Genomic DNA, 14,325 nt, shown 5'->3' on the forward strand with positions numbered 1-14,325 from the left:
TTGGCGACAGTGACCATAATTCGGTGAGATTTAAAGTGGTCATGGAAAAAGACAAAGACGGCCCGGAAATAAGGGTTCTAAATTGGGGGAAGGCCGATTTTAATATGATAAGGCAGGATCTGGCCAAAGTGGACTGGGAGCAGCTGCTTATAGGAAAATCCACATCAAAACAATGGGAGACTTTCAGAAGGGAAATTGAGAGAGTACAACGCCAACATGTTCCTGTAAAGGTCAAGGGTGGGACCAACAAGCAAAGGGAACCTTGGATGACAAGGGATATACAAAAATGCATTAGAAATAAAAGGGGGGCTTTTGGCAGTTACAAAAGACTAAAGACGGAGGAAGCCCTAGAGGAGTATAAAAAGTGCAGGGGCATACTTAAAAAAGAAATTAGGAGGGCGAGGAGGGGCCATGAAATAACACTGGCGAGCAAAATAAAGGAAAATCCTAAGATGTTTTATAAGTATATTAAGGGCAAGAGGATAACCAGGGAAAGGGTAGGGCCCATTAGGGACCAAAGTGGCAATCTGTGTGTAGAGCCAGAGGATGTAGGCGGGGTTTTAAATGAATTTTTTGCATCTGTGTTCACTATGGAGAAAGACGATGCAGACATAGAAATCGGGCAAGGGGACTGTGACATACTTGAACATATTAGCATCGAGAGGGAGGAGGTGCTAGCGGTTTTAGCAGGCCAAAAAGTGGATAAATCCCCAGGCCCGGACGAGATGTATCCCAGGCTGCTGTGGGAGGCAAAGGAGGAGATTGCAGGGGCTCTGACACTAATTTTCAGAACCTCTCTGGCCACAGGGGATGTACCAGAGGACTGGAGAACAGCTAACGTAGTACCATTATTCAAGAAGGGTAGCAGGGATAAACCAGGGAATTACAGGCCAGTGAGTCTAACATCTGTGGTGGGGAAATTATTGGAAAAAATTCTGAGGGACAAAATTAATCTCCACTTGGAGAGGCAAGGATTAATCGGGGATAGTCAGCATGGCTTTGTCAAGGGTAAATCATGTCTGACAAATCTGATCGAATTTTTCGAGGGGGTGACTAGTGGGGTGGATGAGGGAAATGCTGTGGATGTGGTTTACATGGACTTCAGTAAAGCTTTTGACAAAGTCCCGCATAGGAGACTGGTTAAGAAGGTAAGAGCCCATGGGATCCAGGGTGCCTTGGCGCGTTGGATCATAAACTGGCTGAGTGGCAGGAGGCAGAGGGTGATGGTCGAAGGTTGCTTTTGTGACTGGAAGCCTGTGTCCAGTGGGGTACCTCAGGGATCGGTGCTGGGTCCCTTGTTGTTCGTGATCTACATAAATGATTTGGATGAGAATGTAAAAGGTATGATCAGTAAGTTCGCAGATGACACGAAAATTGGTGGGGTGGTAAATTGCGAGGAGGAAAGCCTCCGGCTGCAGGACGATATAAACGGGTTGGTCAGATGGGCGGAAAAGTGGCAAATGGAATTTAACCCTGAAAAGTGCGAGGTGATGCATTTTGGACGGACAAATAAGGCAAGGGAATACACAATGAGTGGTAGGACCCTAGGAAGTACAGAGGGTCAGAGGGACCTTGGTGTACATGTACATAGATCCCTGAAGGCAGCGGAGCAGGTAGATAAGGTGGTTAAAAAGGCATATGGGATACTTGCCTTCATTAGCCGAGGCATAGAATATAAGAGCAGGGAGGATATGATGGAGCTGTACAAAACGCTGGTGAGGCCACAGCTGGAGTACTGTGTGCAGTTCTGGTCGCCTCACTATAGGAAGGATGTGATTGCTTTGGAGAGGGTGCAGAGAAGATTCACCAGGATGTTACCTGGGATGGAGCGCCTCAGCTATGAAGAGAGGCTGGACAGGCTGGGGTTGTTTTCCTTGGAGCAGAGAAGGCTGAGGGGGGACCTGATTGAGGTGTACAAAATGATGAGGGGCATAGATAGGGTAGATAAAGAGGAACTTTTCCCCTTAGTGGGGGGGTCAATAACAAGGGGGCATAGATTCAGGGTAAGGGGCAGGAGATTTAGAGGGGATTTGAGGAGGAACTTTTTCACCCAGAGGGTGGTTGGAATGTGGAACTCAATGCCTGAAAGGGTGGTAGAGGCAGGAACCCTCACAAAATTCAAGAAGCATTTGGATGAGCACTTGAAATGCCATTGCATACAAGGCTATGGACCAAATGCTGGAAAATGGGATTAGACTGGACAGGGATGGATGGGCGGCGCAGACGCGATGGGCCGAAGGGCCTCTTTCTGTGCTGTAAAACTCTATGACTCTATGACAATACTGGAAAGTGTGAGGTTATGCACTTTGGCAGGAAAAATCGTAGAGCAAGTTATTATCTTAATGGCAAGAAACTGGAAAGTACTGATGTACAAAGGGATCTGGGGGTCCTGGTGCGCGAAACTCAAAAGGTTAGTATGCAGGTGCAGCAAGTGATTAAGAAGGCCAATGGAATGTTGGCTTTCATTGTTAGGAGGATAGAATATAAAAATAGGGAGGTATTGCTTCAGTTGTACAAGGTATTGGTGAGACCGCACCTGGAATACTGCATAAAGTTTTGGTGTCCATACTAAAGAAAAGACATACTTGCTCTCGAGTCAGTACAAAGAAGGTTCACTCGGTTAATCCCGGGGATGAGGGGATGGACATATGAGGAGAGGTTGAGTAGATTGGGACTCTACTCATTGGAGTTCAGAAGAATGAGAGGCGATCTTATTGAAACATATAAGATTGTGAAGGGGTTGGATCGGGTGGATGTTCCCGATGATGGGTGAAACTAGAACTAGGGGGCATAGTCTTAGAATAAGGGGCTGCTCTTTCAAAACTGAGATGAGGAGGAACTACTTCACTCAGAGGGTGGTAGGTCCATGGAATATGCTGCCCCAAAAAGCTGTAGAAGCTACATCATTACATAAATTTAAAACAGAAATAGACAGTTTCCTAGAAGTAAAGGGAATTAAGGGTTACGGGGAGTGGGCAGGAATTTGGACATGAGTCTAGGTTCGGATCGGACATGGCCCTGTGGGTAGCGGAGCGGGCCCAGGGGCCGTGTAGCCTGATCCTGCTCCTATTTTGTGTGTCTAATTCAGTTAGATTCAGGAGATAGTCCTGTCATAGTGGATTGGCGGTTAGGATCAGATCAGCCATGATCTTATTGAATGGCGGAGCAGGCTCGAGGGGCCGATTGGCCTACTCCTGCTCCTATTTCTTATGTTCTTATGAGTGGCACCTGCGCACTGGAGAGAGGGAGGGAAAGGAGTGGCGCCTGCGCACTGGAGGGAGGCAAAGGAGTGGCGCCTGCACACTGGAGGGAGGGAGGGAAAGGAGTCGCGCCTGCGCACTGGAGGGAGAGGGAAAGGAGTGGCGCCTGCGCACTGGAGAGGGGGAGGGAAAGGAGTGGCGCCTGCACACTGGAGGGAGGGAGGGAAAGGAGTGGCGCCTGCGCACTGGAGGGAGAGGGAAAGGAGTGGCGCCTGCGCACTGGAGAGGGGGAGGGAAAGGAGTGGCGCCTGCGCACTGGAGAGGGGGAGGGAAAGGAGTGGCGCCTGCGCACTGGAGGGAGGCAAAGGAGTGGCGCCTGCACACTGGAGGGAGGGAGGGAAAGGAGTCGCGCCTGCGCACTGGAGGGAGGGAGAGGGAAAGGAGTGGCGCCTGCGCACTGGAGAGGGGGAGGGAAAGGAGTGGCGCCTGCGCACTGGAGAGGGGGAGGGAAAGGAGTGGCGCCTACGCACTGGAGGGAGGGAAAGGAGTGGCGCCTGCGCACTGGAGGGAGGGAAAGGAGTGGCGCCTGCGCACTGGAGGGAGGGAGGGAAAGGAGTGGCGCCTGCGCACTGGAGGGAGGGAGGGAAAGGAGTGGCGCCTGCGCACTGGAGGGAGGGAAAGGAGTGGCGCCTGCGCACTGGAGGGAGGGAGGGAAAGGAGTGGCGCCTGCGCACTGGAGGGAGGGAAAGGAGTGGCGCCTGCGGACTGGAGAGAGGGAAAGGAGTGGCGCCTGCGCACTGGAGGGAGGGAGGGCACTGGAGGGAGGGAAAGGAGTGGCGCCTGCGCACTGGAGGGAGGGAAAGGCGTGGCGCCTGCGCACTGGAGGGGGGGAAAGGCGTGGCGCCTGCGCACTGGAGGGAGGGAAAGGAGTGGCGCCTGCGCACTGGAGAGAGGGAAAGGAGTGGCGCCTGCGCACTGGAGGGAGGGAGGGAAAGGAGTGGCGCCTGCGCACTGGAGGGAGGGAGGGAAAGGAGTGGCGTCTGCGCACTGGAGGGAGGGAGGGAAAGGAGTGGCACCTGCGCACTGGAGGGAGGGAAAGGAGTGGCGCCTGCGCACTGGAGGGAGGGAGGGAAAGGAGTGGCGCCTGTGCACTGGAGGGAGGGAGGGAAAGGAGTGGAGCCTGCGCACTGGAGGGAGGGAGGGAAAGGAGTGGAGCCTGCGCACTGGAGAGGGGGAGGGAAAGGAGTGGCGCCTGCGCACTGGAGGGAGGGAAAGGAGTGGCGCCTGCGCACTGGAGGGAGGGAGGGAAAGGAGTGGCGTCTGCGCACTGGAGGGAGGGAAAGGAGTGGCGCCTGCGCACTGGAGGGAGGGAGAGAGGGAAAGGAGTGGCGCCTGCGCACTGGAGGGAGGGAGGGAGGGAAAGGAGTGGCGCCTGCGCACTGGAGGGAGGGAGGGAAAGGAGTGGCGCCTGCGCACTGGAGAGGGGGAGGGAAAGGAGTGGCGCCTGCGCACTGGAGGGAGGGAAAGGAGTGGTGCCTGCGCACTGGAGGGAGGGAGGGAAAGGAGTGGCGCCTGCGCACTGGAGGGAGGGAGGGAAAGGAGTGGCGCCTGCGCACTGGAGAGGGGGAGGGAAAGGAGTGGCGCCTGCGCACTGGAGGGAGGGAGGGAAACGAGTGGCGCCTGCGCACTGGAGGGAGGGGACCGCGCCTGCGCACTGGAGGGAGAGGGACCGCGCCTGCGCACTGGAGGGAGGGAGGGGACCGCGCCTGCGCACTCGCCGCCCGGCGCTCCCTCGCATCTTTTGAAAGGCGGAGATGATGATCAGCAAATGGCGGCGCTGCCCTGCCCGGCCCCGGATAGTGCGTGTCTGTGGGCCGCGGACCCTCTGCGTGCTCCCCCGGGGCTCTCACCGAAACACGGCCTTGGTCTCCCCGCCCCATCCCCGGCCTCTCAGCACTGGCCCGCTCCCAGCCCCGGGGCTCACCATTCCGCCTCTGATCTCCCGCTCCCGGGCAGACGCTGTGCGATTGTCCCGCAGCCGCCCTATTTATACCCCAACTCCCTCCTTCACAGCAGCTCGGGCTCTCATTGGCTCAGCCCAGCGCCTGCCGGGGTTGCTATGCGACGCAGCAAGCCCGCAGCAAGACGCCGATTGGCTGCTTTTTGAAAAAGGCGGAACCACAGAACCCCATTCATAAAAATACAGATCCACACCTGAACTATTCATCAAAACACTGACCCACAGATCCACACCTGAACCCCATTTATCAAAACACTGACCCTCAGATCCACACCTGAACCTCATTCATCAAAACACTGACCCACAGATCCACACCTGAACCTCATTCATCAACACACTGACCCTCAGATCCACACCTGAACCCCATTCATCAAAACACTGACCCACAGATCCACACCTGAACACCATTCATCAAAATACTGAACAGAGGCGGCACCGATCAGAGATAATTTTCATGCAGCTTGTCTTACATAGATACATAGAAGATAGGAGCAGGAGTAGGCCATTCGGCCCCTCGAGCCTGATCCGCCATTCAATGCGATCATGGCTGATCATCCAAATTCAGTACCCTGTCCCGGTCTTCTCCCTATATCCCTTTAGCCTTAAGAAATATATCCAACTCTTTCTTGAATACATTTAATGAATTGGCCTCTACTGCCTTCTGTGGTAGAGAATTCCACAGGTTCACCACTCTCTGGGTGAAGAAATTCCTCATCTCTGTCCTAAATGGCTTACCCCTTATCCTTAGACTGTGGCCCCTGGTTCTGGACTCCCCCGCCATCGGAAACATCCTTCCTGCATCTAGTCTGTCCAGTCCTGTTAGAATTTTATAAGTTTCAATGTGATCCCATCTCATTCTTCTAAACTCTAGCGAGTACAAGCCCAATCGACACAATCTCTCCTCATACGTCATTCCTGCCATCCCAGGTATCAGCCTGGTGAATCTTTGCTGAACTCCTTCCATGGCAAGAACATCCTTCCTTAGATTCCCCTTCCCCTTAAAGTGTTAGCCGTGGCACAGTGGGTAGTACTCTTGCCTCCGAGTCAGAAAGTTGTGGGTTCAATTTCCACTCGAGACTTGAGCAAAAGAAATCTAGGCCGACACTCCAGTGCAGTACTGAGGGAGCGCCGCACTGACAGGGCAGCACGGAGGGAGCGCCGCACTGTCGGAGGGACCGTCTTTTGGATGAGGCGTGAGAGCAGGCAGGGCCTCAGTTTGAGGTGGACTTAAAAGATCCCATGGCACTATTTTGAAGAAGAGCAGGGGGGGATTCTCCCTGGTGTCCTGGGGCCAATATTTATCCCTCAATCAACATCACAAAAACAGATGATCTAGCCATTATCACATTGCTGTTTGTGGGATCTTGCTGTGTCTAAATTGGCTGCCTCGTTTCCTTCATTACAACAGTGACCACACTTCAAAAAACGTACTTCATTGGTGGTAAAGTGCTTTGGGACATCCAGAGGTCTTGAAAGGTGCTGGAGAAATGCAAATCTTCCTTTCTTTCTCCAGGGTGGATACAAAGCTAAGTGCTTCGAGTTCGCAGACTATGTACCTTTAGTTTCACATAGTATTTGTGTACGCCCCATAACAACGTGCTCCCAAAGATGTCCAAGTACTAATGAGACCCGAGAGATACCTCGCCGGGTGTGACTGGAATCCTTTTATTGCACGATCTCTGACTGAGCGTCGTTGATCCAACAAAAATCCTCTTTTAGTGGGTGGGGGAGATTCGCTGTCATTCCAACGGCTGAAGACACTCAGCAGCAACACACTCAGTGATGCCCAGTGTAGTCCAATACCATCAACTCCTGCTTAAGGCTGGTCACTTGACTCAATTGGGATCGGCCACAGCCCCTCCAATCCTCAACTCCCACCCAGGGTTGGTCACCTGCCCGACAATGTGGAAAACTGCCCAGGTATGTCCTGCCCACAAAAAGGACAAATCCAATCCAGCCAATTACCGCCCCATCAGTCTACTGTCAATCAGCAAAGTGATGTAAGGTATCATCGACAGCGCTACCAAGCGGCACTTACTCACCAATAACCTGCTCACCGACGCCCAGTTTGGGTTCCGCCAGGACCACTCAGCTCCAGACCTCATTACAGCCATGTTTAAACATTCACTCCCTCCACCACCGGTGCACCGTGGCTGCAGTGTGCACCATCTACAAGATGCACTGCAGCAACTCGCCAAGGCTTCTTCGGCAGCACCTCCCAAACCCGCGACCTCTTCCACCTAGAAGGACAAGGGCAGCAGGCGCACGGGAACACCACCACCTCCAAGTTCCCCTCCAAGTCACACACACCATCTTGACTTGGAAATATATCGGCCATTCCTTCATCGTCGCTGGGTCAAAATCCTGGAACTCCCTCCCTAACAGCGCTGTGGGAGCACCTTCACCACACGGACTGCAGCGGTTCAAGGCGGCGGCTCACCACCACCTTCTCAAGGGCAATTAGGGATGGGCAATAAATGCTGGCTTTGCCAGCGACGCCCACATCCCAGGAACGAATAAAAGAAACCCTGACCCAACTCGGAGTTGCCACAGACCCTCCAGTCACCAGCTCCCACCCGTGGTTGGTCACTTTACTCTACAAGTCGGGGCCAAACACCGTCCAATTAACTCCTGCCCATGGGGTGGTTGCAAGTTGAAATTTCCAAAGCAAACACATCAAGAGGTGGCTTCCCTTTGTAAGAAATAGCTGTTCGATTCAAAGGTGGGTTTTAATCCTTAGAACAGAGACGGACAACATGCAGCCGGGATCAGATAGCAGAAAGGCCAGCAAGGTCGAATAACAAGCATCAAAAGACAAATAGAAGTGATAAGGGAATCGTAAAATGCAAAACATCACAGGGTGGTGGGATAATAGACAAAAATGGAGCCGAAAAGTCATAAAATGTCCTTAAAGAAACAGAAAACATTCCTGAGAAAGATAAGAGGGCGGCCTCGTCAGCCATGCAGAAAGGGACGGTGAGGGATGCCTTCCCGCTTCACAATTGGACAATAGGATGGGGATCAAACGATTGACACCAGGTGATTACCAGCCCACCGAAATAACTATAAATATAGACGACCGAGAGAGGAAATCAGCCAGTCAGGGGCGAAGGCTTCCCCGAGGTGTCTACGGCCTAACACCTTGGTCAAGTTTAGCCTCTGAGGTGGCTGACGGCCTAACACCTCCAACAGCTCGAGGGATGACCCAACGGAAGTGACCGCTGCAGCAGACTGCAGGAATCCACCCAATCCGAGGCCACCGTACTGTCTCCCCGTCTGTCCGGTCGTGGCATTCCGATTCGGGGGTCGTAGATCGCTCTCTACTGTCATGGGTTGTATGTCTATTATACTCGGCTTAAACCATATGTAATACCTGATTATGCTTTAAAACTGTAGCCTGGCAACTCCAAAAACCCTTTGCGTAATCTGTGTGAGAGCCTGTGATCCTAATCTTACACCGTTTATTCTGCACAGTATTTGAAAGCTCTAACAAGCAATGGTTGACACTATGCCCCAACTGGGGGAAGCACCTGGCCGTTTTGACTCGGGCAGGTTTTTGCAGGTGTCCGCGTTGACTGCTGCCCTGAACCAACTGAGTCCTGAGTGTTAAATGCCTAATTCGGTGCCGGCCCCCGGCTCCACACAATCTGTGCTTCTTATGGCTGCCTCGGCAGCGTGTGATTGGTCAATGGCTGGTTGAAAACTTCAAGGCAGTTAGGGGGCGAAGGCTTCCCCAAGGTGGCTACGGCCCAACACCTTGGTCAAGTTTAGCCTCGGAGGTGGCGGACGGCCTAACACCTCCAACAGCTCGAGGGGTGACCCAACGGAAGTGACCGCTGCAGCAGACTGCAGGGATCATTCAAGAGGCAGTTAGATGCTGTGATGAGGCTTCTGTGGAAGGAGGAGCTAGATGGGTCGAATGGACCCCCCCCCCCCCTCCTTATTTGCCCTTTGACTGCTATTCCCAGCGCTGCGACCCTTGCCCCCACGAAGGACAAACAGCAGTAACATTGTGGGAACACCATCACCTCCAAGCGGAGCACCATCCTGGCCATGGACATGCGCTGCCATTCCTTCTGGGTCACAATCCTGAGATTCCGACCCAACACCATGACGAGAGCACCATCACCACAAGGACTGCAGGTCAGGCAGGGCGCAACCCAGCTTTTCGTGGCAACTAGGGATAGGCAATAAATGGGAACTTGCCAGCAACACCCACACGTCTCAAAACAGAAATAATACTGGTGTGCGTGTGGGCACCGAATGGCGAGAGGGTCAGGCTCTGCTCGGATGTTGAATATTTTAGCCCACACACAGAGAATGGCCAGTTGGTTGAGGTACATCCATGGGAACTGCACCCAGCGCCTTCAGGCGGAGTGGGCCCAGAACTGGGCTCAATGTGATCCTTCCAGCCTCCAGTTCCCATTGTTGGCCCATTGTTTTGAGGGTGGGTCACGGGGCACAGTGCAGACTGTCAAAACAGGGAGCAGGCTGCTGCTGGAGACATTTACAACACCCTCGTCTCGCCCGCTTCCAGACCTGGTCACAACCTGGGTAGGCCGACTCAAAACAACTCCAGCGCCGCCTGGGACTCACCCCCCCCCCCCGGCGACTCTCTCTAATGTTGTGTTCAGGGACTGGGAACCACACTGGGGTACGGGGATGGTCAGCTCGGTCACATTTCACCCTCCGCCAGTCGAAAGAACACCCGAGCTGCACGGCTTCGAAACACATTTTAATTCTGTGAAGTTGCAGAACAGCATTGAGGCTCTACGGTAACATTGGACTCCCAACAACCTCTCGACCAGTCAACCTGCCAGCAACAGTCTGCAAAATCCACTGGTTGCTCCCGAGGGAGGAGATTCATAGCACCTCGTGCCCCCGCCCGAGGCCCCAGTCCCACCGCCCCCCCACATGGGCCCAGCTGCTAAATTCTGAGCTCAGTGTGAAACACACCAGAGGCCCCCCCCCCCACTCTCGATTCTCTGTCTGTGCTGTGTTAGCCCCTCGAGCGGGGCAGCTGTCGAGGCTCTACGTTTGGCCTCGGCGCCCTCAAGGTTAGGAAGGGGCAAAATGAGAAGTTACCCGGGGCTGCCGAGACCTCGCCGCTTGCAAAGTCTGGAATTGGACTCGGCCACGTTGGCCAAATACACCCCCCCACCGCGGGAACTCGCCGTCGAGGCACAAGGAACTGTTCCTTGGTCGCGGTACCCGAGGGCGGGCGCTGCAGTGGAACCCGTGCCCCAGCGAGAGTCGGCGCCTTCAGGAGGAGGAAAGAAAGTCTCACCGGAAAAGATACCCGATCCTGTGCCAGTGCTCAATCCCAGATCAAACAGTGGCAGCAGGGGCTGGCTATCCGGTTTACAGCGACAGGTCCTGGTTAACCAACAGTGGCAGGTCCTGACTTACACACAGGGATAGGATCTGGTTAATAATCAGTGGCAGGTTCTGGTTACCTGGTTAACCAACAGTGGTAGGTCCTGGTTTATTTGAAATTCTCAGCAGAGCTTGTCCGGTAAATAAAAAAGTTTTGTAAATAATGCAACAGTCGAGGTCAATGATCAGCCCATGATCTTATTGAATGGCGGAGCAGGCTCGAGGGGCCGTATGGCCGACTCCTGCTCCTATTTCTGATGTTCTTAAATCCCGATTGTCAAATCCAATGGGAGCCACATCAGTGCGAGAGACGGAGCTCACTGTCCTGGGTCTTGCGTCCTCTCGAACATCGACTGGCCCCCCCCTCGCCCGCGCCCACACAGGGGCCGCGCCGTCTCCTCACTCGATGCTCAGGTATCTCCTCTTCTTGGCAGTGTGCGTGTACGGGTGCCAACGCCATTCCATCTCCGAGGTCTTCTCATTCTCCAGGGTCCCCAGCTTAATCTGATACACTGCCAGAGGGAAAGGAGAGACAGGGGGGGAGTTATTGGACTTGCACAGCAGAGGCACAGGCTCAGGCTGTGTGAAGAGTCACCAACCATGGAAATAGGACAACGAAACGATCATCGAATGTTCCAGTATAGAAACAGGCCATTCGGCCCATCAAACCTCCTGCAATGTTTTCTCCATGAGTCGCTTTAATCCCACTCGACCTTCACTCCCCATATCCTTTAATAGAAGAACATAATAGGAGCAGGAGTAAGCCATTTGCCCCTCGAGCCTGCTCTGCCATTTGCCCCTCGAGCCTGGCTGATCTTCTACCTCAACTCCACTTTTCCGCACAATCCCCATATCCCTTAATATCCAAAAACCTATCGACCTCCGCCTTGAATATACTCAACGACTGAGCCTCCACCGCCCTCTGGGGCAGAGAATTCCAAAGATTCACTGCCCTCTGAGTGAAGAAATTCCTCCTCATCTCAGTCCTAAATGGCCGACCCCTTATCCTGAGACTGTGACCCCTGGTTCTAGACTCCCCAGCCAGGGGGGAAACAGCCTCTCAGCATCTACCCTGTCAAGCCCTGTAAGAACTTTGTATGTTTCAATGAGATCACCTCTCATTCTTCTAAACTCCAGAGAATATAGGCCTAGTCTACTCAATCTGTCCTCATCGGACAACCCCCCATCCCAGGAACCAGTCTGGTGAACCTTCGTTGCACTCCCTCTATGGCAAGTATATCCTTCCTTAGGTAAGGAGACCAAAACTGTCCACAATACTCCAGGTGTGGTCTCACCAGGGCCCTATATAATTGCAGTAAGACGTCTTTACTCTTATACTCAAATCCTCTTGTAATAAAGGCCAATATACCATTTGCTTTCCTAATTGCTTGCTGTACCTACATGTTAACTTTCAGTGATTCGTGTACAAGGACATCCAGGTCCCTCTGAACACCAACATTTCCCAATCTCTCACCATTTAAAAAATACTCTGCTTTTCTATTTTTCCTACCAAAGTGGATAACTTCACATTTCTCCACATTATATTCCATTTGCCATGTTCTTGCCCACTCACTTAGCCTGTCTGTATCCCCTTGAAGCCTCCTTGCATCCTCCTCACAACTTACACTCCCACCCAGCTTTGTATCATCAGCAAACTTGGATATATTACATTTGGTCCCCTCATCCAAATCATTAATATAGATTGTGAATAGCTGAGGCCCAAGCACTGATCCTTGTGGTACCCCACTAGTTACAGCCTGCCAACCCGAAAATGCCCCGTTTATTCCTACTCTCTGTGTTCTGTCCGTTAACCAATCCTCAATCCATGCTAGTGTTTTACCCCCAATCCCATGAGCCCTAATTTTGTTTAATAACCTCTTGTGTGACACCTTATCGAATGCCTTCTGAAAATCCAAATACACCACATCCACTGGTTCCCCCTTATCTATTCTGCTAGTCACAACCTCAAAAAACTCTAACAGATTCATCGAACATGATTTCCCTTTCATAAATCCGTGTTGACTCTGCCCAATCCGATTATTATTTTCTAAGTGTCCTGTTACCACGTCCTTAATAGATTCTAGCATTTTCCCACCCAGTCTAATCCCACTCTCCCCTCACTCCCCGCACCCTTTAATATCCCACCCAGTCTAATCCCACTCTCCCCCTCACTCCCCGCACCCTTTAATATCCCACCCAGTCTAATCCCACTCTCCCCTCACTCCCCGCACCCTTTAATCACAGAATCACAGAAACCCCACAGTGCAGATAGAGGCCATTTCGGCCCATCGAGCCTGCACCGACACATATCCCACCCGATCCCCGTAACCCCTACACCAACACATATCCCACCCTATCCCAGTAACCCCACGTATTTAATCCACCCTAACACTAAGGGTCAATTTATCATAGCCAATCAACCTAACCCGCACATCTTTTGGACTGTGGGAGGAAACCGGAGCACCCGGAGAAAACCCACGCAAACACGGGGAGAATGTGCAAACTCCACACAGACAGTCGCCCGAGGCCGGATTCGAACCCGGGTCCCTGACGCTGTGCGGCAACAGTGCTAACCACTATCCCACCCAGTCTAATCCCACTCTTCCCCTCACTCCCCGTACCCTTTAATATCCCACCCAGTCTAATCCCACTCACCCCCTCACCCTTTAATATCCCACCCAGTCTAATCCCACTCACCCCCTCACCCTTTAATATCCCACCCAGTCTAATCCCACTCTCCCCCTCACCCTTTAATATCCCACCCAGTCTAATCCACTCTCCCCCTCACCCTTTAATATCCCACCCAGTCTAATCCCACTCTCCCCCTCACTCCCCCTCACCCTTTAATATCCCACCCAGTCTAATCCCACTCTCCCCCTCACTCCCCGCACCCTTTAATATCCCACCCAGTCTAATCCCACTCTCCCCCTCACTCCCCCACACCCTTTAATATCCCACCCAGTCTAATCCCACTCTCCCCCTCACTCCCCGCACCCTTTAATATCCCACCCAGTCTAATCCCACTCTCCCCCACTCCCCGCACCTTAATATCCCACCCAGTCTAATCCCACTCTCCCCCTCACTCCCCGTACCCTTTAATATCCCACCCAGTCTAATCCCACTCTCCCCCTCACTCCCCGCACCCTTTAATATCCCACCCAGTCTAATCCCACTCTCCCCTCACTCCCCGTACCCTTTAATATCCACCCAGTCTAATCCCACTCTCCCCCTCACTCCCCGCACCCTTTAATATCCCACCCAGTCTAGCCCCACTCTCCCCTCACTCCCCGTACCCTTTAATATCCCACCCAGTCTAATCCCACTCTCCCCCTCACTCCCCGCACCCTTTAATATCCCACCCAGTCTAATCCCACTCTCCCCCCTCACTCCCCCGCACCCTTTAATATCCCCCCCAGTCTAATCCCACTCTCCCCTCACTCCCCGCACCCTTTAATATCCCACCCAGTCTAATCCCACTCTCCCCCCTCACTCCCCGCACCCTTTAATATCCCACCCAGTCTAATCCCACTCTCCCCCTCACTCCCCCGCACCCTTTAATATCCCCCCCCAGTCTAATCCCACTCTCCCCTCACTCCCCGCACCCTTTAATATCCCACCCAGTCTAATCCCACTCTCCCCTCACTCCCCGCACCCTTTAATATCCCACCCAGTCTAATCCCACTCTCCCCCTCTCCCCGCACCCTTTAATATCCCACCCAGTCTAATCCC

The 14,325-nt window shown here is 53.2% G+C and overlaps 2 protein-coding genes across 2 annotated transcripts in view; both read right to left on the bottom strand.

Moving 5' to 3' along the window:
- The window catches only part of LOC147086860 (tubulin alpha-1 chain-like), a 28,962-nt gene extending 23,309 nt beyond the window's left edge, over positions 1 to 5,653 (bottom strand). The window contains exon 1 of the mRNA XM_085979062.1: positions 5,185 to 5,653. Coding sequence (XP_085835188.1) covers positions 5,185 to 5,187 — 3 coding nt within the window. The 5' untranslated portion in view covers positions 5,188 to 5,653. The remainder of the gene's footprint in view (positions 1 to 5,184) is intronic.
- A 5,033-nt stretch (positions 5,654 to 10,686) lies between these two features.
- The window catches only part of imp4 (IMP U3 small nucleolar ribonucleoprotein 4), a 28,451-nt gene continuing 24,812 nt past the window's right edge, over positions 10,687 to 14,325 (bottom strand). Inside the window, exon 7 of the mRNA XM_085979063.1 lies at positions 10,687 to 11,108. Within this exon, the coding sequence (XP_085835189.1) occupies positions 10,996 to 11,108 (113 nt within the window). The 3' untranslated portion in view covers positions 10,687 to 10,995. The remainder of the gene's footprint in view (positions 11,109 to 14,325) is intronic.

Source organism: Somniosus microcephalus, unplaced genomic scaffold, assembly GCF_052327205.1.
Source record: "Somniosus microcephalus isolate GS21.2 unplaced genomic scaffold, FLI_Smic_1.0 unresolved_chr7, whole genome shotgun sequence".
NCBI lineage: Eukaryota > Metazoa > Chordata > Chondrichthyes > Squaliformes > Somniosidae > Somniosus > Somniosus microcephalus.